Raw genomic sequence first — 21,659 nt, forward strand, 5'->3', positions numbered from 1 at the left:
GTTATTTCATGATTACATTTGTGTTTTATTTATCTTTTAATTTCATGTAGGGTAAGTGTTTTTTTTATGATGCAGATAGAACTACTATTGGATATAATATTTTATCATAGTAAAAATTTTGATAAAAATAAAAATGGGAGGTTGGTTTATTACAAGAAGAGGATGAAGAAGAAGAAGTGAATCAGAAACACATAAAGAAAACGAAGATTTAGGGTTTATAATTGGAGATTAGGGACCAAATTAAAAAATTTCACACCAATAGCCATGTTAGCTAGCCATTATACCGTGCCACATCAATTTTTCGGTTGTGACTTACATCTGAAATTGGGCAAAAAATCTATATATAACCTAAAATTTAATATGGAGTCCAAATTAGTTCAAAATATCAGATATTAAATTGATGTACGGCTTCAATTTCAAAATCCACTTTGTAATTTAGTCAAATGGACGAATAAGTTACCTAGGACTAATTCAAATTAATTAATATTTTTTTATTTAATTAAACAAAAAGCATATATTTTTTTTGTCATCCATGATCTTTGATTGAACGCAGCATTGGGTCTCCCATGTCCCATGCCCGGCCACATGAAAAGATGGGGTGGCGATCTGAAAATATGAAATGCACGGTCAAGATTTCTCTTATGTGCTGGAATTTTGTAATTTGCAATGATATTCCAAATGGATTCTTAATTATTTTTGTATAAGATAAGATAATTATTAATAAAATAATACTTATTTATTAAAATATTAAATATATTAATTTTTAATAATAAAATAAAAGGATTTATTAATTTATATATTTTTATTATATTCATGAAAAATTAATTTATTGGGAGAATTATTAGAGAGTACTTTGAAGTATCACTATCAGTCTAGTCTCTATATATATGTCCAAACTCCGGATTGCATAAGGGTGATTGTTCATGCTCGCAGTCACCGTGAAGGAAAAGCTGTCAATGGAGCAGTGACGTAGAGATCTAACACTCACGACAGAGAAATAATAAAAGTACAAAGCACTTTCCTTTCTGTCTGTATCTGTTCTCTTCCGTTTCCTCTCTCCTTTTTGAAAAGAGGGAAATAACAATAAAAATAAAATGCCGGTGTTAATTGTTTTTTATTCTGCACACTCTTTCTCATTGCTCTCTTTATCTCACATTAGACATGTCCACTGTTACTCGCAAGATGCAAAGTAATTCTCCTTTTTTTGTGTGTATCTTATCCAATATGCTATACTCTGTTGCATTTTTATATGCCGATATTCAAATCTCAAGTCATGTAGATGGATTAATCACATTATGGTTGTGCTACGCTCAATTGCAAATATTGAATCACGAATTTTGTTAAGTTATAAATCATAATCCATGAATTTGAATCTGAAGCCTGGACTTTTAATTTTTTCGGTGGGTTCCTGATCTCATTGCAAGAGAATTCCTTTGGTTTCGGTTCTGCATTGTTATCTTTTTCTGTGATTTATGATATGTTGTTTTATTTTGTTGACAATGACGTAATGGAGTGCATTCTCTGAACCATACAGATACAGAGTGGATTTTGGCGGAGACTAACTAGTTCAAGAAAGATTGAAGGAAGATGAAAAACTCCGTTTCAGATCGCAGTTTCTACATTGAGAGCGACGACGAAGATGAGGAGAAGGATTTGAACAATGTAGATCAAGGAAACGATTCAGACGATTCGCATGAATGGAATGATCACGACGCAATGAGAAAACCCAGTTCCTACAGCATGGCATGGCCTCAAAGTTACAGGTCAGAACCTTCTCTGTATTTCTGTGACAGTGAGAATCCGTCAAAAAGTTGTTTCATTAGTCACTCATGACATTCAAGGGTCGAGAAAGTAGATCATAGATGAGGGACCACGTTCTCATCAATTCGTGATAATATAGTTGTTTAAATGAGGCCTCAAAGCGTGAAAGAAAACATTATTGAAACTTAATTATGCTATTCAGATTATTTTGATGTAATTTAGTGGTAAAATGTTTTATACTATATACTAATTTCACAACACCATCTTTGCGACTGCTGTAAGAGTTAAATTTTTTGTAGTGATTTGACTACTGGATTAGATGTATGTGTATAATCTGAAACTTAGGTAATTAACATTAGCCTTGGAAGAAACATATCTGCAAACTTTTACGTTGTTCATCGAAAGGTTTTTGAGAAAAAATTCACTCACCAAGACTGTTGAATTACGTAAAGCAAGATGATTGTTGAGAAAGATCATCGATATGCCACAGCTCTGTGTCTCAAAAATCTATTGCATCAATCTCTTTTAACTGATGTTTCAGGCAATCCATTGATCTGTTAGGCAGTGTACCATCACCAAATATTGGATTTTTGGGCACTACCTCCCTATCAAGATTAGGAAGTTCTTTTATTGTTCCACCTTTGATAAAGAGGCACCCCCCAGTTCCAGATACAATTCCGTCAGCAAAGAAACCTCTGCTACAACCAACAGACATTGATGATCAGCGGCGTAGCTCCCATATCCTGCATCCTCCCCATCTGTTGAGGGGTTCTACTAGGAATGTGATTTCCAAGGTTGCTCATGATCATGAAGTTCATTTTTCTGGCCAATGCACTTTTGGTCAAGCTGTGCTTAATGGTAACTAGTGGATCCTTGGCTTTCAATATGTACTGATCTCTAATTGCGCCTCTTGGTGAATTTAGAAAGAAAAATAAATGGAGTTAAAGCAAAGAAGGAAGAACATAATACTGAAGCTATATTAGATATACAAATAAAGATAGGATGCAAACTGCTTGTTCCAGTATAAAGGATTAATTTAATGAATATGGACTATGTCTATATTTTTTTCCTAACAGAACTTGCTCCACACTTTCAATTGGAATGTTCCCACCTTAATTATTTTCTAAGGTTTAGGATATTTTGGCAGTTTACCTTTGTCATATTATCTTCCTTCATATCAATACACTTTTGTACTTTATTATGAATATGAATATAGTTGTGAAGAACTATTGTGGTCCTCCCTTGTGTAAATGCACCTCATTGGACAATTTCCCAAAGAATCATGAATAAGTGGTCCCATACCAACTTTCTTAATGTCAGGTATCAGTCTTACCTCTGATTTAAGGGACCACAAACCACTAATGGTCACAAGCATTAGAAAACAATGTTGTTGATAGTTAATGCAACTGTCGCATCTCTACTTGACTGTGATCATTCCTTCTTTATGCTGAGTTTCTGCCCATGTGCAAATAAGTACTAGCCTTTGGCCTTTCATTTTTCCTCTGCCCTTTGAAGTCCTTATTTAGCAAAGGTTATCATTTAACATCAAGATGTCTGGATTTATCTGAGATTTCCATAAAACTAAGACACAATGAAATCGTTATTTTTTGGCAAACTAACTTCTGTTGCAAGGACAAGATAAATTGTGAGCCAGTATATCTCTGAATTTTTGTCTACAGTTTTTGAATATTAAATTTTTAGTTGAAGCTTTCACACTGGCTTAATGTAAAGATCAACCTCCATAAAGGCATAAACTATTTGGTGAAGATGCAGTGTTGGTTTTTATATCTGTAACACGGTAATATTCCCTCAGGTTGTAGCTTAAGTAGGAGAAGAGAAGGGAGTGAAATCGAGTGCATTTGGTTGTTTTTATTTTCTGTTTTCATTTTTAGTATTTTCTATTTTCATGATTTTGCAAAGGAAAAAAAGAAAACAAGATTTTATTATTTTCATTGTTTTCTCTTTTTTCTTCACAAAATTCTAAAAATAGAAAACGAAAATGAAAACACAAACAAACACACCCTGAATTTCTCACTGTTAGAACTTAGAAGCACTATATTGTGTCGAGTAATAATTCTCCCATAGCCCGAAATTCTTAAATTAAGACCCAAGTTTGGTTTATATATAGCCAAACCTTGTATTTTTATCACCATTGATGCACCAAAACTAGTTATCTATAACAGAATTGACTGCCTGACACATACACTGCACAAAACCATAAACCAAGCACTTAAGGTGCTATATTTATGTCTTATTTTGAATTTCGCAGGCATAAATGCTCTTTGTGGTGTTGGAATCCTTTCTACCCCTTATGCCCTCAAAGAAGGTGGATGGGTTGCGCTTTCAGTCTTGTTTATATTTTCAGCTTTCAGCTTCTATACTGGGTTGCTATTACGTCACTGCTTGGATAGTGAACCTGGGCTTGAGACATACCCTGACATTGGCCAAGCAGCTTTTGGTACTAGTGGACGCATTTTCATTTCTGTAAGTCTTCCAGCTGACTAATTGCTAATTTTATTTGAGTATGCAATTTTTCTTCAATGGGTTAGATTCAAAAAAATAAACCTCTGACCTTTTTCGGCCATTTTGTGGACACAGGTAATATTATACTCGGAATTATATGTAAGTAGTACATTCGCCTTCACTCAGTGAGTATTGCTTTTTTCCACTATTTTCGTTGTACTAAAATAATACCTTAACAACTTAGCGTTGTCTTGTTAAGTAGACTCAGCTATATGGATTAAACTACTGCCGTGTGGTCTAGTATTTGTTAATTTAAAGATTATTTTAGGGGGGTACTTGTTTGGGTTGAGCAGTTTTGGTTTTTATTGGTAGTCTCCTCTTATGATCTTGAGTATATATTTTAATCTCATCAGCCGATAACATAAGATGGACTATTTTATTTTATAGTTTATCTTCTTCTTTTATACCTTTTAGAACTTAATAGGGCATTCTTCACCAATGTTATTGTGCGAATAGACAATAACAAAATGGTGGTGTTGAGCATAAGAATTGTCATTGGAGTGAAGCAACAAGTGCTTCTTCATACACATACTCTTACAAGGCTTTGAAGTAATGTTTTTTTCCACTTGTTATTTAAATGCCTGTGTACCTGAATTCATTTTTGGACAATAGCCGAATAACTTATTGTTGTTTCCCTTTGCCTCTTTCTACTCACTAACTCCTCAGAATATTGCTTGTACTTGTTTTGTTCCAAATCTAATTCCTGTATATAATGAAGTTACAAGCTAAAGCTCTCAAATAGTCAAATGCGTATTCCTCATGTAGCCTTGTGGTTAGAATCGGGATTTTTGCTATCATTCAGACAATCACTATTACATTATTATACCTCTGTGAACGTCACGTTCTTTGAGGGGATTCCTTTTCCCCCCGTGTAAGGTCTGTCCTAGTCCAAACTTCCCAGAATAATTTCATCAAATTCTCTCCATAGGAACTCCTGGCCATTCTTTTTTTAACAGAATTTCCTTTCATTCCTAGCGCTTCCCACTATCCTTGCCACCTGCCAATTCAGTAACAGCCAGTCCCATCTTATTCTCACTATCCTCCATACCCTTTCCAAGATATAATTACTCTTGCTTGAGCTTTACACTGTAAAATTATAAACGGAGGTAAACTTTCAACTGTTTAATTACTTTCTTATAATCTTGATGGTGGGTCATGGTAGTTACCATCCTTTTCTTAGAATATATCAAATCTCAAAAACTTATTCTTTCATGCAGGCTTGTTGCATAGAATATATAATTTTGGAGAGCGATAACTTATCTTCATTGTTTCCAAATGCGCACCTAAGTTTAGGTGGACTTGAATTGAACCCTCATGTTCTATTTGCAATTCTGACCACCTTGGCTATTCTTCCTACTGTTTATCTTCGTGATTTGCGCATTCTGAGTTACCTCTCAGGTAAACACTTTACTTTTATGTTTACTTATTTGCAAATAAATGTTAGGTAGCAATGTTTGGTTTGCATGCTGTATGTGTGTGACAGGATAAACAAATACTGTATGATAATGATATGATTTTATTCGTTGTTTGATGCACTTAAGAATTTTTTAAAAACTTATTATGATGGCCTTCATCACCATTCTATACTTCAAAATAACAGATATATATGAGGCTATATGAGACTATATATGAAGCTTTTAACATTTAATTTACAAGGGTATTTTATATTTTTATATATTTTTTAAAAATAAAAATTAAGAAATAAATATTTAAAAGGATAATTAGTATATAAATAAAATATTTTTTTAAATCATATAGTAAATTATTATTTTAAAAATCAAATTCAATACAAAATTGTAACAAGTAATATGATTATAAATTTAATAATATATACAATATACAATTACTAAAGATAAATAAGTAATAATAATTTTAAATATAAAAAATTATTAGTTTATTAACAATTACAATTAATTAAATAATGACTTTTGAATGATACATATATAAATTTTTATAACAATGTTACAAATTTTAGTAAAATAATTAATTCACTAAAATTATATTTTGTGATTTTCTTTTTGTTACAATTCATGGTAAAAATGGAAAATATCAACTTATATTCCTTATTCATTTTATAGACCTCAGATCAAGGTTTTTCAAAGAACTTAACGTTTTCATTTAAAAATTAGATCTAACTTAGATTTTGTTGCTTATAAAAGTTGTAAAGCACAGTTAACTATTCCTTCTTGTGTAGTTTTAGTCATATCACCTAATTTACTTAACTTGATCCAAATCTCCCATTCTTTTTTCTAGCTTTAGTCGTTTTACTTAATATACTTAATCTGTCATCCTTTTTTCTTGATCATTTGCTATCTTGCAAATGCCTCTTCCTTTCTTTCGTGACAAAATACTAATAAATACCCCCTATAATGTCTTGCTCTTGCTTCGGTTACCACCATTTGTCTCCTTCTTAGTCATCTTATACTTTTTCGGATCTCCTCATTTTAGAATAATAAGCACTTTAAAGCATTCCTTCTTTACATTCTCTGGCACACTTGTGAGTTACTCTTTATCTCTTGCTCAGATACATCTTGTTTCTCTATAAGGTGTTTTTGGCCACTTTTCTAATAACTTCTGACATCTCATTCCATAATTTTTATTTGAGGAATGTTAGAGGGCCATAAAAATTTCTTGTTTTTGGCTATCATTTGGCCAGCAATAATTTGCATCCATATTTGCCGGTATTTGCACACAAGAAACATATAATTTGTAGCTATATTTACCAGAGCTTACACACATGAATTAATACAATTTGCTCCCATATTTACAAGTATTTGAACACAAGAAACATAATTTACACATATATTTACCAGAGTTTGCACACGTGAAATCAATATAATTTGCACCTACAATTTTTAGAATTTGGCATACATAAATGATAATTTAGTATTTATAATGACCAAATGATAGCCAAAATTATAAAAAACTGATGGCCACATAGAGTTTTTCTTTTTATTTTTTATTAGATTTCTTACTATATAATACAAAATCTTATATAAAAGTGTATCAAATTCGGCATAGTAATAATATTTTAACGGGCTCATATAATCAAGCCTTCTATGTCAAGGATTTGGTCGTGTGCAACATTTGATAATGAATGCAACGTTTTATTCTTCAAGACAAAGATCTTTACGGTATGATGATTGAACTGTTTGGGCCTTTGGCTAAGGGTGGGTTAGGTGATTTAATTTGAACGGTGCTTTTGCTTTTGTAAAGCATAAGTTAATACTTTATAATTGATAAATTAAAAAGTTTATATATTTATATTTTTGTCTTTAAAATTTCTATAAATATACTATTCAAAACTCAATTTTTTTAAACTTAAAAAGTTTAATATAACTTTTTATTTTATTCTCGATTCCAATTTATACTTGTCTGATTATGGTTACACCAAGTTTTGTCAAAATGCATTTACCCTTCATATTCACGATCGTTTTAGCAAACTCAAGGACATGAAGTGCCATCCATTGCCACATATCATAACCATGTTATGTAATCATCTCAATCCCAGGGCCGGCTACTCCTCTCTTCCATTTTTTCCTGTTTTCAAACCGCTATTCAAAATCAATTCAATTCGAATCAAAGGAATTATTGTCCTTGCTAATTTTCCTAAATTAAGGAATATAACAATAACACAAGATATTTATATTGGGAGAGACAGACAGAGAGAGACCCATGGGAGGGGAGGGAGGAGGGGTATGTGTGAAATACAGTCACTATCTTAGAGAACAGAGAGATGGTACCTTTGATAAAATGTTATTTCTAAATGGTTTAGGGTATGGTTTTATAAATTTAGAGTTGTCAGGAAGAGCTCAATGTAATTTATCCTATTTTTTAAAAGATAGACGTTGGATTTGTTTTATGTAATGCTTCATATGCTTTAAACTCATTCTTTTTGGTTTTAGTTTTGTTTTTGTTTTGTTTTAGGAAAATCTTCATATAAAACCGTGTAGTATAACAGTCACTTCCTTTTCCATAACTTTCTTTCTTTGTTGATAAATTTAGCCTATATTTGGGTCTCGACAATGACATTAAATTGTTATCATACTTGGGGTATTCCATTATGACCTTTTTATATTGTGTGTCTAGCATGTGGTGTTCTTGCAACAACTTTGGTGGTTCTCTGCTTGTTTTGGGTTGGCTTAATAGACAATGTTGGCATTCACAGCAAAGGAACTACAATCAATCTTGCAACTTTTCCTGTTGCTATGGGTCTCTATGGTTACTGCTACTCAGGACATGCTGTGTTCCCAAACTTGTATACAGCCATGGCAAACAGAAATCAATTCCCTGCAGTGCTTTTAGTATGGTAAACACAACATAATCTTTAAGATTAGCCATTGAGGCATAAATCATCTAGACATTTGAATTGGTTAAACTCAAAGAAAAAGTTACTCTAGATTTCTCGGTTTTGATATATATATATATATATATATATATATATATATATATATATATATATATATATATATATACACGATTCTTTCTACATGCAGTTTTGCACTCTGTACAGTTATGTATGCTGCAGTAGCTATTATGGGATACACAATGTTTGGAGAATATACATTGTCTCAGTACACTCTTAACATGCCTCAAGGCTTAGTGGCCACCAAACTTGCTGTGTGGACAACGGTATGCTCATTCTAGATTTTTGAAGAACAATTTCCCATCGCGCATCATACTTTATTTGCTGGATTTTCTCTCTAAATGAATTATTTTATTATTATATATTTTTGTTTGGGAGGTAGATTTTAGAGATTAGAGCCATCTTCCTGGTTGAAACAACTAGCTCTGAAACTTTTGGCACGGTATCCAAGAGTTCATTATAACCTTGGCATGGTCTTATTTTGGTTCTTCAAAAGGGAGAAATTGGAATATGTAGATATGATCAATACAGGTGGGTGCAGTGCAGATGCTAATATAGTTTGTTTTGTAGTTGTCTTAAGTTTTAGGCGATGAAGAGTTTTTGGTGTTTTTGCTTAGCAATTGGTCATATAGGGTAAAGGGAGTCTTGAAGCAATGGTTTAGTTGTCTCCGTATGGCTTCAAGGTCATGGGTTCAAGCTGTAGAATTAGCACTGATTTAATTATCGGGTTAGACTGCTTATATTATACCCGTTGGGTGCGGCCCTTTCTTGGACCCTGCATTATTGCAGGATGCTTGTACACTAGGTTGTCCTTTAATTGATCATATAGGGTGCATGGAGAAAAGGTCTGATAAGGGTTTATCTTTGGGGTATTTGTATACTATGCTTTAATTCAAAATTAATGGAAGTTGTAATGATCAAAAACTTATCTCAACCCCAAAGAATTCTAGCAATAGACTTAGTGTATAACTTGATGCCAAAAGAAATTGCACTTTTAGTTTACTTACTATATTAAAATCCAGGAAGAGGTAATCAAATGTAAAATAACCCCAGCTCAGTTACAAATTAGACTTTTAGCTACTAATTGGACTAGAAGATACATGAGATTCAGATGTTTTTGGTCAATTATTATTCTTGGAACTAGTTTACTTTGTTATTCTAATCAATACATGATTTTCTAACCTAATTCTGTACTTTTTATTTTGCAGGTGGTGAATCCATTTACCAAATATCCTTTGTATGCATCGTATAAATACATAGTTCTTGCTCAAAATTATCTGGCATAAGGATTGGAATCCAATCCGATAGGTGACCCTCTAATTTGTGCTGTCAAAACACAGCCAACCATATTCTTAGTCTCTAAAACGTGTCTCTCTTAAAAGTGAGTCACTTGACATTGTTAGAGTTAAGGCTTGTAGAAGATAGAGAAGATAGATGGGTAATAGTGCTATAAGTTGAAAATATGATTCATATACGCAATGTGATGTGCCATAAAATGCTAACTTATACAATTTAAATTACAATGTATTCTGCCCATTCATAAAAGTTCATTTTATCATACATTTTGCTTCTCTTAGGCTGCTTTTCTAAGACTCAAATTTTTTAATTCATTATATGTACATTCTAACAAGCTTTTCCAGGTACTAGGAATGACACATATCATTTAAGTTGTCTTGGTTTCTCTTCATGGAGTACCCTGAAGATATGAGAAAATGATTTAGGGCAGAAATAATTTGTTTAAATCCGTTATTACTTACACATTGAAGTTGAACGAAAAGATGTTTTCTCTTAATTAGCACCACATATGCATTGAGTTTGACTCCAGTGGCAAAGTGTCTAGAGGAGCTGATACCATTAAACGACCCCAAGTTTAACTTATATTCAATCTTCATCCGAACAATGTTAGTGGTTTCTACACTGCTTGTTGGTCTTTCTGTTCCCTTTTTTGGTGAGTCTTTCTTCTACTTAACTATGTATTTCATCGCATTTACTGCCAAGAACCGTATTAGAGTCTGGGTTCAGAATGAAATTCAATATTTCTTCATACAACAAATTTGTTGAACCAAGGTTGCTATACCCCTTTCCTTGCTCCAAATTTTCTACAATGTTACTTTAGCTATAAATTCAATTTAATTTTCTTTATTTTTCCTTATAAATGAACTTACTGTTTCAGCATTGGCTTCAAGTTTATGAATAACATATAAACTTTTCACTGCAGGTTTGGTAATGTCATTGATTGGATCTTTACTCACAATGTTTGTTGTAAGATTACTGTTCATTTCCTTTCCTTGTCCTATGGTTACTAGCTACTCAGCATTTTGTTAATAAAAACCATTTTGGATGCAGTCCTTGATTCTTCCCTCTGCTTGTTTCCTAAAGATTAAATGGGGCAAAATCTCTCAAATTCAGGTACGATGATGATGATGGTCATTGTAATGGTACTGAATGCAAGTTACAAAATCACTCAATTTTTTACTCCATGAGACTATGTTTTAGCATTGATATACTAAAAATGTGAAACCACCTTGTAATTAACTAGAGATTTGATTGGTCCAAATGAATATTAACATTTTTCCACCATTAATGTTAATAGCATAAGCAAAGAGAAACCTTTGAAAACATTGAAAATGTAGTGAGTATTCAATCATAATGTTGTCTTATCAAATTTAAGGTGACATGCAAAAAGTTCTATTAGAATTGAACATGCCTAACTCAATGTCAAAAGTTGACTTAAGAGGTGGTGGTTGAAGCACACTTACTCGCACTTATAAAAGCTATCATAGCCATCTCCCCAATCAATGGGAAACTAGAAATATACGTTCTACATGCCGAGGACTAGGTAAGTGGAGCATGAAAAGTTAGCAGGACTAGGAACATGAAATAGTCTCTAATAACACTTAGAATTGAGTAAGCAACTATGCATAACTCAATCACAAAAACTAGTTTAAAAGGTGAGTTGTCCCACACTTAGAATTGAGTAGAACATTTTTTATTGCATTCCAAATGTACTATGTTGATATTAATAGGACCTGTAGAATCTAGAGGACAATGAATTAAAAAATGATCATTTTGTGAACCATAATGTACTATGCTGATATGCATAAATGGAAGAGGAAAATCATCAGATGTTTTTTTGAAACCACTATACTCGTTCAACGTTACTTGTTTTTCATGGTTATGATGAAATCCACTGTGACATAACGGCTTTTCTCTTTCTGTTCCTACAGGTAGCACTTTGTGTTACAGTTATGATAGTAGCTGTTGTATCCTCCGCTTTTGGATCATATTCAGCAATCTCAGAGATTATTGAACAGTTGTTTGGATAAAATTTTTGCACCTTAATCATGGACTGAGTTGTTTCTTGTCTTATGTTCGACAAAATCCTACTATTTTATATTTGGTTTTATTTCTCATGGCCATTTTTGATCTATTATTATTGTTTGAAGCCATTGTATAAGGATGTGTTTATCTTTTTAAGAGCGATTTTATGGCCAAGAGCCCAAGACTGTATCTAATAAAATCACATGGGGTGGGGGCGGCGGCCAAAGTTTTGGAGTAGAGGATTATCATCGAAGATGAGTGCAAAATTTCTTGATATACGTGAAATTGAGTAAATAGCATTTACATCACTTATAGTGTTAATGTTATTGCAGTTCTTCTCAAAATCGTACAAATATTATACTCCGATGATGTCCTTTAAAGGTGAGTCAAGTTAATTCCTAAGCTAGTCGTACAAATATTATACTCCGATGATGTCCGTAAAAGGTGAGTCAAGTTAATTCCTAAGCTAGTTTGAGTTTCATTCCTTAGTGTTTAGTAGAGAGACAGAGATAGAAAGATTAAGACTGAGAGATAGAGATTAAGAAATAGAGATTGAAATAAATTTCAGTATTTTATTTGGTGCAAAATGGGAGATAGAATTTAAACAATAATAAAACTCTAATTTAATTTGCACAAAAGTAAAATTAAAATTAATTAATTAAAATGAGGATATTTTAAGTATAAAATGTTATTAAAGTTTCAATCTCCATTTTTAAAAATTTTAGTCTCCTGTGTTTCTACATTTTGCAGATACTGAAATATTGAAATTTTGGGACAGATAGAAATTTTAGTATCAGTCTTTAAACCAACAAACATGATACTGAGTTTCAATCTCGTAGTCTCTATCTCAATACCTCAAAATAAACGCTACCTAATAGCTTAATAAATTAATTCATAAGCTCGTATGTTGTCAAATTTAAACTTGAGATTTCAACTTATATATTAACTATGAGCAATGTTAAATGCTCAGTAAATATTATTTTTATCAGTATTAAGTCAGTAATAATTTACGTCTATATTTATAATTATTTTATAAACAAAAATTATAGAAATGACGTTATTCAGAAGAGGACACCTAAAGGCGAGCTGTAATGGCCTCATCTTTGGCAGGTTTCTCCGGTTTTTTTTTTTTTTTTAACGTTGTGCTGACCCTTGTTCTTTAAATGACGCTGTCCAGAAGAGGACACCTAAAGGCGAGCCGTAATGGCCTCATCTTCGGCAGGCTCCCCCGACTTTTTTTTTACGTTGTGCTGACCCTTGTTCTTTAAATGACGCTATCCAGAAGAGGACACCTAAAGGCGAGTTGTAATGGCCTCATCTTCGGCAGCCTCCACCGATTTTTTTTTCGATTTTTTTTACGTTGTGCTGACCCTTGTTCTTTAAATGACGCTATCCAGAGGAGGACACCTAAAAGCGTCGTAATGGCCTCATCTTCGGTAGGCTCCTCCGATTTTTTTTTACGTTGTGCTGACCCTTGTTCTTTAAATGACGCTATCCAGAGGAGGACACTTAAAGGCGAGCCGTAATGGCCTCATGTTCGGCAGCCTCCTCCAGTTTTTCTTTTATTTTTTATTTCTTTTTTTTACGTTGTGCTGACCTTTGTTTTTTAAATGACGCTATCCAGAGGAGGACACCTAAAGGCGCCGTAATGGCCTCATCTTCGGCAGGCTCCACCGATTTTTTTTCTTTTTTTTTTTCATTTTTTTAGGGTGTGCTGACCCTTGTTCTTTAAATGACGCTATCCCGAGGAGGACACCTAAAGGGGAGCCGTAATGGCCTCATCTTCGGTAGGCTCCTCTGATTTTTTTCTGGTTTTTTTTTTTTTACATTGTGCTGACCCTTGTTCTTTAAATGACGCTATCCCGAGGAGGACACCTAAAGGGGAGCCGTAATGGCCTCATCTTCGGCAGGCTACTCCGATTTTTTTTTCCGTTTTTTTTTTTACCTTGTGCTGACCCTTGTTCTTTAAAAGACGCTATCCAGAAGAGGACACCTAAAGGGGAGCCGTAATGGCCTCATCTTCGGCAGGCTCTTTCAATTTTTTTTTTCAGTTTTTTTTCTTTTTTTTCTTTATGTTGTGCTGACCAGTTTTTTTTCCATTTTTTTATGCTGACCCTTGTTCTTTAAATGACGCTATCCCGAGGAGGACACCTAAAGGGGAACCGTAATGGCCTCATCTTCGGCAGGCTCCTCCGATTTTTTTCCCTTTTTTTTTACGTTGTGCTAACTGGTTTTTTTTACGTTGTGCTGACTGGTTTTTTTATTATTTTTTTATTTTTTTTACGTTGTGCTGACCAGTTTTTTTTTTTTTTTTTTTTTTTTTTTTTTTTTTTTTTTTTTTTTTTTTTTTTTTTTTTTTTTTTTTTTTTTTTTTACGTTGTGCTAACCCTTGTTCTTTAAATGACGTTATCCAAAGGAGGACACCTAAAGGCGAGCCGTAATGGCCTCATCTTCGGCAGGCTCCTCCGATTTTTTTTCCAGTTTTTTTCTGTGCTGCCGGTTTTTTTCCTCTTTTTTTTTTTTACATTGTGCTGACCGGTTTTTTTTTTTTTTTTTTTTTTTTTTGCGATGTGCTGACCCTTGTTCTTTTAATGACGCTATCCAGAGGAGGACACCTAAAGGCGCCGTAATGGCCTCATCTTTGGCAAGCTCCTCCGATTTTTTTTCACGTTGTCCTGACCCTTATTCTTTAAATGACGCTATCCAGAAGAGGACACCTAAAAGCGAGCCGTAACGGCCTCATCTTCGGCAGGCTCCTCCGGTTTTTTTCTTTTTTTTTTACGTTGTGCTGACCCTTGTTCTTTAAATGACGCTATCCAGAGGAGGACACCTAAAAGCGCCGTAATGGCCTCATCTTCGGCAGGCTCCTCCGATTTTTTTTTACGTTGTGCTGACCCTTGTTCTTTAAATGACGCTATCCAGAGGAGGACACTTAAAGGCGAGCCGTAATGGCCTCATCTTCGGCAGCCTCCTCCAGTTTTTCTTTTATTTTTTATTTCTTTTTTTTACGTTGTGCTGACCTTTGTTTTTTAAATGACGCTATCCAGAGGAGGACACCTAAAGGCGCCGTAATGGCCTCATCTTCGGCAGGCTCCACCGATTTTTTTTCTTTTTTTTTTTCATTTTTTTTAGGGTGTGCTGACCCTTGTTCTTTAAATGACGCTATCCCGAGGAGGACACCTAAAGGGGAGCCGTAATGGCCTCATCTTCGGTAGGCTCCTCTGATTTTTTTTCTGGTTTTTTTTTTTTTTACATTGTGCTGACCCTTGTTCTTTAAATGACGCTATCCCGAGGAGGACACCTAAAGGGGAGCCGTAATGGCCTCATCTTCGGCAGGCTACTCCGATTTTTTTTTCCGTTTTTTTTTACCTTGTGCTGACCCTTGTTCTTTAAAAGACGCTATCCAGAAGAGGACACCTAAAGGCGAGCCGTAATGGCCTCATCTTCGGCAGGCTCTTTCAATTTTTTTTTCAGTTTTTTTTCTTTTTTTTTTTACGTTGTGCTGACCTGTTTTTTTTCCATTTTTTTATGCTGACCCTTGTTCTTTAAATGACGCTATCCCGAGGAGGACACCTAAAGGGGAACCGTAATGGCTTCATCTTCGGCAGGCTCCTCCGATTTTTTTCCCTTTTTTTTTTTACGTTGTGCTAACTGGTTTTTTTTTACGTTGTGCTGACTGGTTTTTTTATTATTTTTTTATTTTTTTTACGTTGTGCTGACCATTTTTTTTTTTTTACGTTGTGCTAACCCTTGTTCTTTAAATGATGTTATCCAAAGGAGGACACCTAAAGGCGAGCCGTAATGGCCTCATCTTCGGCAGGCTCCTCCGATTTTTTATCCAGTTTTTTTCTGTGCTGCCGGTTTTTTTCCTCTTTTTTTTTTTACATTGTGCTGACCGGTTTTTTTTTTTTTTGCGATGTGCTGACCCTTGTTCTTTTAATGACGCTATCCAGAGGAGGACACCTAAAGGCACCGTAATGGCCTCATCTTTGGCAGGCTCCTCCGATTTTTTTTCACGTTGTCCTGACCCTTATTCTTTAAATGACGCTATCCAGAAGAGGACACCTAAAAGCGAGCCGTAACGGCCTCATCTTCGGCAGGCTCCTCCGGTTTTTTTCTTTTTTTTTTTACGTTGTGCTGACCCTTGTTCTTTAAATGACGCTATCCAGAGGAGGACACCTAAAGGCGCCGTAATGGCCTCTTCTTCGGCAGGTTCCTCCGATTTTTTTTCGGTTTTTTTTTTCAGTTTTTTTAGGGTGTGCTGACCCTTTTTCTTTAAATAACGCTATCACGAGGAGGACACCTAAAGGGAAGCCGTAATGGCCTCATCTTCGGCAGGCTCCTCCGATTTTTTTTCTATTTTTTTTATACGTTGTGCTGACCGTTTGTTCTTTAAATGACGCTATCTAGAGGAGGACACCTAAAGGCGCCTTAATGGCCCCATCTTCGGCAGGCTCCTCTAATTATTTTTTACGTTTTGCTGACCGGTTTTTTTTCCTTTTTTATTTTTTATTTTTTTAATTTTTTTACGTTGTGCTGACCGGTGTTTTTCCAGTTTTTTTTTAGGACACCTAAAGGGGAGCCGTAATGGCCTCATCTTCGGCAGGCTCCTCCGATTTTTTTTTGCAGTTTTTTTTCTTTTTTATAACGTTGTGCTAACCCTTGTTCTTTAAATGACGCTATCCCGAGGAGGACACCTAAAGGGGAGCCGTAATGGCCTCATCTTCGGCAGGCTCCTCCGATTTTTTTTTCCATTTTTTTTAACGTTGTGTTGACCCTTCTTCTTTAAATGACGCTATCCCGAGGAGGACACCTAAAGGGGAGCCGTAATGGCCTCATCTTCTGCAGGCTCCTCCGATTTTTTTATTTTTTTTCATTGTGCTGACCGGTTTTTTTTTATGTTGTGCTGACCGATTTTTTTTCCTTTTTTCCCTTTTTTATGTGCTGACCGTTTTTTTTCGTTGGGCTTACCGGTTTTTTTTTCCAGTTTTTTTTAGCTTGTGCTGACCCTTGTTATTTAAATGACGCTATGCAGAGGAGGACACCTAAAGGCGCCGTAATGGCCTCATCTTCGGCAGGCTCCTCTGATTTTTTTTACGTTGTGCTGACTGGTTTTTTTCCTTTTTTATTTTTTATTTTTTTATTTTTTTTTACGTTGTGCTGACCGGTTTTTTTCTTGTTTTTTTTTGGAGGACACCTAAAGGAGAGCCGTAATGGCCTTATCTTCGACAGGCTTCTCCGATTTTTTTCCAGTTTTTTTTAAGATTTTTTTTAACGTTGTGCTGACCCTTGTCCTTTAAATGACGCTATCCCGAGGAGGACACCTAAAGGAGAGCCGTAATGGCCTCATCTTCGGCAGGCTCCTGCGATTTTTTTCCCCTTTTTTATGTTGTGCTGACCGATTTTTTTCCTTTTTTATTTTTTATTTTTTTACGTTGTGCTGACCGATTTTTTTCCATTTTTTTGGAGGACACCAAAAGGGGAGCCGTAATGGCCTCATCTTCGGCAGGCTCCTCCGATTTTTTTCCAGTTTTTTTTTATGTTGTGCTGACCTGTTTTTTTCCCTTTTTTTTACGTTGTGCTGACTTTTTTTTTCGTTGTGCTGACTAGATTCCCCCCTTTTTTTATGATGTGCTGACCCTTGTTCTTTAAATGACGCTATTTCGAGGAGGACACCTATAGGGGAGCCGTAATGGCCTCATCTTCGGCAGGCTCCTCCGATTTTTTTCCAGGTTTTTTTCTTTTTTTTTTAACGTTGTGCTAACCCTTGTTCTTTAAATGACGCTATCACGAGGAGGACACCTAAAGGGGAGCCGTAATGGCCTCATCTTCGGCAGGCTCCTCCGATTTTTTTTTCCATCTTTTTAACGTTGTGTTGACCCTTGTTCTTTAAATGACGCTATCCCGAGTAGGACACCTAAAGGGGAGCTGTAATGGCCTCATCTTCGGCAGGCTCCTCCGAATTTTTTATTTTTTTTTCATTGTGCTGACCGATTTTTTTTTTACGTTGTGCTGACCGGTTTTTTCCCTTTTTTCCCTTTTTTATGTGCTGACCGTTTTTTTTTCGTTGGGCTGACCGGGTTTTTTTCCAGTTTTTTTTAGGTTGTGCTGACCCTTGTTATTTAAGTGACGCTATGCAGAGGAGGACACCTAAAGGCGCCATAATGGCCTCATCTTCGGCAGGCTCCTCCGATTTTTTTTACGTTGTGCTGACTGGTTTTTTTCCTTTTTTTATTTTTTTATTTTTTTTGCATTGTGTTGACCGGTTTTTTTCTGGTTTTTTTTACGTTGTGCTGACCCTTGTTCTTTAAATGACGCTATCCTGAGGAGGACACCTAAAAGGGAGCCGTAATGGCCTCATCTTCGGCAGGCTCCTGCGATTTTTTTTCCATTTTTTTATGTTGTGCTGACCGATTTTTTTTGTTTTTTATTTTTTATTTTTTTACGTTGTGCTGACCGGTTTTTTTCCATTTTTTTTGGAGGACACCAAAAGGGGAGCCGTAATGGCCTCATCTTCGGTAGGCTCTTCCGATTTTTTTTTCCAGTTTATTTTTTATGTTGTGCTGACCTGTTTTTTCCATTTTTTTTACGTTGTGCTGACTGGTTTCCCCCCTTTTTTATGATGTGCTGACCCTTGTTCTTTAAATGACGCTATTTCGAGGAGGACACCTAAAGGGGAGCCGTAATGGCCTCATCTTCGGTAGGCTCCTCTGATTTTTTTCCGGTTTTGTTTTACATTGTGCTGACCATTGTTCTTTAAATGACGCTATCCCGAGGAGGACACCTAAAGGGGAGCCGTAATGGCCTCATCTTCGGCAGGCTCCTCCGATTTTTTTTCCGTTTTTTTTACGTTGTGCTGACCCTTGTTCTTTAAAAGACGCTATCCAGAGGATGACACCTAAAGGCGAGCCGTAATTGCCTCATCTTCGGCAGGCTCTTTCAATTTTTTTTCAGTTTTTTTCTTTTTTTTTTTACGTTGAGCTGACCAGTTTTTTTCCATTTTTTTTATGCTGACCCTTGTTCTTTAAATGACGCTATCCCGAGGAGGACACCTAAAGGGGAGCCGTTATGGCCTCATCTTCGGCAGGCTCCTCCGATTTTTTTTTGCAGTTTTTTTTCTTTTTTATAACGTTGTGCTAACCCTTGTTCTTTAAATGACGCTATCCCGAGGAGGACACCTAAAGGGGAGCCGTAATGGCCTCATCTTCGGCAGGCTCCTCCGATTTTTTTTCCATTTTTTTTAACGTTGTGTTGACCCTTCTTCTTTAAATGACGCTATCCCGAGGAGGACACCTAAAGGGGAGCCGTAATGGCCTCATCTTCTGCAGGCTCCTCCGATTTTTTTTATTTTTTTTCATTGTGCTGACCGGTTTTTTTTTTTACGTTGTGCTGACCGATTTTTTTTCCTTTTTTCCCTTTTTTATGTGCTGACCGTTTTTTTTCGTTGGGCTTACCGGTTTTTTTTTCCAGTTTTTTTTTAGGTTGTGCTGACCCTTGTTATTTAAATGACGCTATGCAGAGGAGGACACCTAAAGGCGCCGTAATGGCCTCATCTTCGGCAGGCTCCTCCGATTTTTTTTACGTTGTGCTGACTAGTTTTTTTGCTTTTTTATTTTTATTTTTTTATTTTTTTTACGTTGTGCTGACCGGTTTTTTTCTTGTTTTTTTTTTGGAGGACACCTAAAGGAGAGCCGTAATGGCCTTATATTCGACAGGCTTCTCCGATTTTTTTTCCAGTTTTTTTTAAGATTTTTTTTAGCGTTGTGCTGACCCTTGTCCTTTAAATGACGCTATCCCGAGGAGGACACCTAAAGGGGAGCCGTAATGGACTCATCTTCAGCAAGCTCCTGCGATTTTTTTCCCCTTTTTTATGTTGTGCTGACCGGTTTTTTTCCTTTTTTATTTTTTATTTTTTTACGTTGTGCTGACCGATTGTTTTCCATTTTTTTTGGAGGAAACCAAAAGGGGAGCCGTAATGGCCTCATCTTCGGCAGGCTCCTCCGATTTTTTTTCCAGTTTTTTTTTATGTTGTGCTGACCTGTTTTTTTCCCTTTTTTTTACGTTGTGCTGACTTTTTTTTTTCGTTGTGCTGACTGGATTCCCCCCTTTTTTTATGATGTGCTGACCCTTGTTCTTTAAATGACACTATTTCGAGGAGGACACCTAAAGGGGAGCCGTAATGGCCTCATCTTCGGCAGGCTGCTCCGATTTTTTTCGTTGTGCTGACCGATTTTTTTTCTAGTTTTTTCTTTTTTCTTTCGTTGTGCCGACCGGTTCCCCCCTTTTTTTACGTTGTGCTGACCGGGTTTTTTTTATACGTTGTGCTGATCGTATCTTTTTTACGTTGTGCTGATCGTTTTTTTACGTTGTGCTGACCGGTTGTTTTCCATTTTTTCCATTTTTTTTACGTTGTGCTGCCCTTGTTCTTTAAATGATGCTATCCAGAGGAGGACACCTAAAGGTGCCGTAATGGCCTCATCTTCGGCAGGATCCTCTGATTTTTTTTTACGTTGTGCTGACCTTGTTCTTTAAATGACGCTATCCAGAAGAGGACACCTAAAGGCGAGCCGTAATGGCCTCATCTTCGGCAGCCTCCTCCGGTTTTTCTTTTTTTTCTTTTTTTTTTTACGTTGTGCTGACCTTTGTTCTTTAAATGATGCTATCCAGAGGAGGACACCTAAAGGCGCCGCAATGGCCTCATCTTCGGCAGGCTCCACCGATTTTTTTTCCTTTTTTTTTCATTTTTTTAGGGTGTGCTGACCCTTGTTCTTTAAATGACGCTATCTCGAGGAGGACACCTAAAGGGGAGCCGTAATGGCCTCATCTTCGGTAGGCTCCTCTGATTTTTTTTCCGGTTTTTTTTTACATTGTGCTGACCATTGTTCTTTAAATGACGCTATCCCGAGGCGGACACCTAAAGGGGAGCCGTAATGGCCTCATCTTCGGCAGGCTCCTCCGATTTTTTTTCCATTTTTTTTTACGTTGTGCTGACCCTTGTTCTTTAAAAGACGCTATCCAGAGGAGGACACCTAAAGGCGAGCCGTAATGGCCTAATCTTCGGCAGGCTCTTTCAATTTTTTTTCAGTTTTTTTCTTTTTTTTTTTACGTTGTGCTGACCAGTTTTTTTCCATTTTTTTATGCTGACCCTTGTTCTTTAAATGACGCTATCCCAAGGAGGACACCTAAAGGGGAGCCGTAATGGCCTCATCTTCGGCAGGCTCATCCGATTTTTTTTCTAGGTTTTTTCTTTTTTTTTAACGTTGTGCTAACCCTTGTTCTTTAAATGACGCTATCCCGAGGAGGACACCTAAAGGGGAGCCGTAATGGCCTCATCTTCGGCAGGCTCCTCCGATTTTTTTTCCATTTTTTTTAACGTTGTGTTGACCCTTCTTCTTTAAATGACGCTATCCCGAGTAGGACACCTAAAGGGGAGCTGTAATGCCCTCATCTTCGGCAGGCTCCTCCAAATTTTTTATTTTTTTTTCATTGTGCTGACCGATTTTTTTTTACGTTGTGCTGACCGGTTTTTTCCCTTTTTTCCCTTTTTTATGTGCTGACCGTTTTTTTTCGTTGGGCTGACCGGGATTTTTTTCCAGTTTTTTTTAGGTTGTGCTGACCCTTGTTATTTAAATGAGGCTTTGCAGAGGAGGACACCTAAAGGTGCCGTAATGGCCTCATCTTCGGCAGG

General features: G+C 35.9%; 1 protein-coding gene across 3 annotated transcripts; it reads left to right on the plus strand.

Moving 5' to 3' along the window:
• The first annotated feature begins 882 nt into the window (after nt 1–882).
• Nucleotides 883–12,279, plus strand: LOC112743306 (amino acid transporter AVT1C). Of its 3 annotated transcripts, none has more exons than XM_025792524.3 (13): nt 883–1,006; nt 1,535–1,763; nt 2,303–2,619; nt 4,031–4,245; nt 4,360–4,383; nt 5,502–5,682; nt 8,374–8,593; nt 8,781–8,916; nt 9,859–9,878; nt 10,453–10,598; nt 10,869–10,912; nt 10,997–11,059; nt 11,878–12,279. In XM_025792524.3, the coding sequence occupies exons 2-13, from the start codon at nt 1,588–1,590 to the stop codon at nt 11,974–11,976; spliced, it is 1,641 nt and encodes a 546-aa protein (XP_025648309.1). In that variant the 5' UTR covers nt 883–1,006; nt 1,535–1,587; the 3' UTR covers nt 11,977–12,279. The 3 variants fall into 3 exon arrangements, with proteins under 3 accessions (XP_025648309.1, XP_025648314.1, XP_025648318.1); XM_025792529.3 differs by lacking the exon at nt 883–1,006 and adding an exon at nt 1,054–1,189; XM_025792533.3 differs by lacking the exon at nt 883–1,006 and adding an exon at nt 1,266–1,400.
• The last annotated feature ends 9,380 nt before the right edge of the window (nt 12,280–21,659 follow it).

This window comes from Arachis hypogaea, chromosome 2 (genome assembly GCF_003086295.3).
Source record: "Arachis hypogaea cultivar Tifrunner chromosome 2, arahy.Tifrunner.gnm2.J5K5, whole genome shotgun sequence".
Classification (NCBI taxonomy): domain Eukaryota; kingdom Viridiplantae; phylum Streptophyta; class Magnoliopsida; order Fabales; family Fabaceae; genus Arachis; species Arachis hypogaea.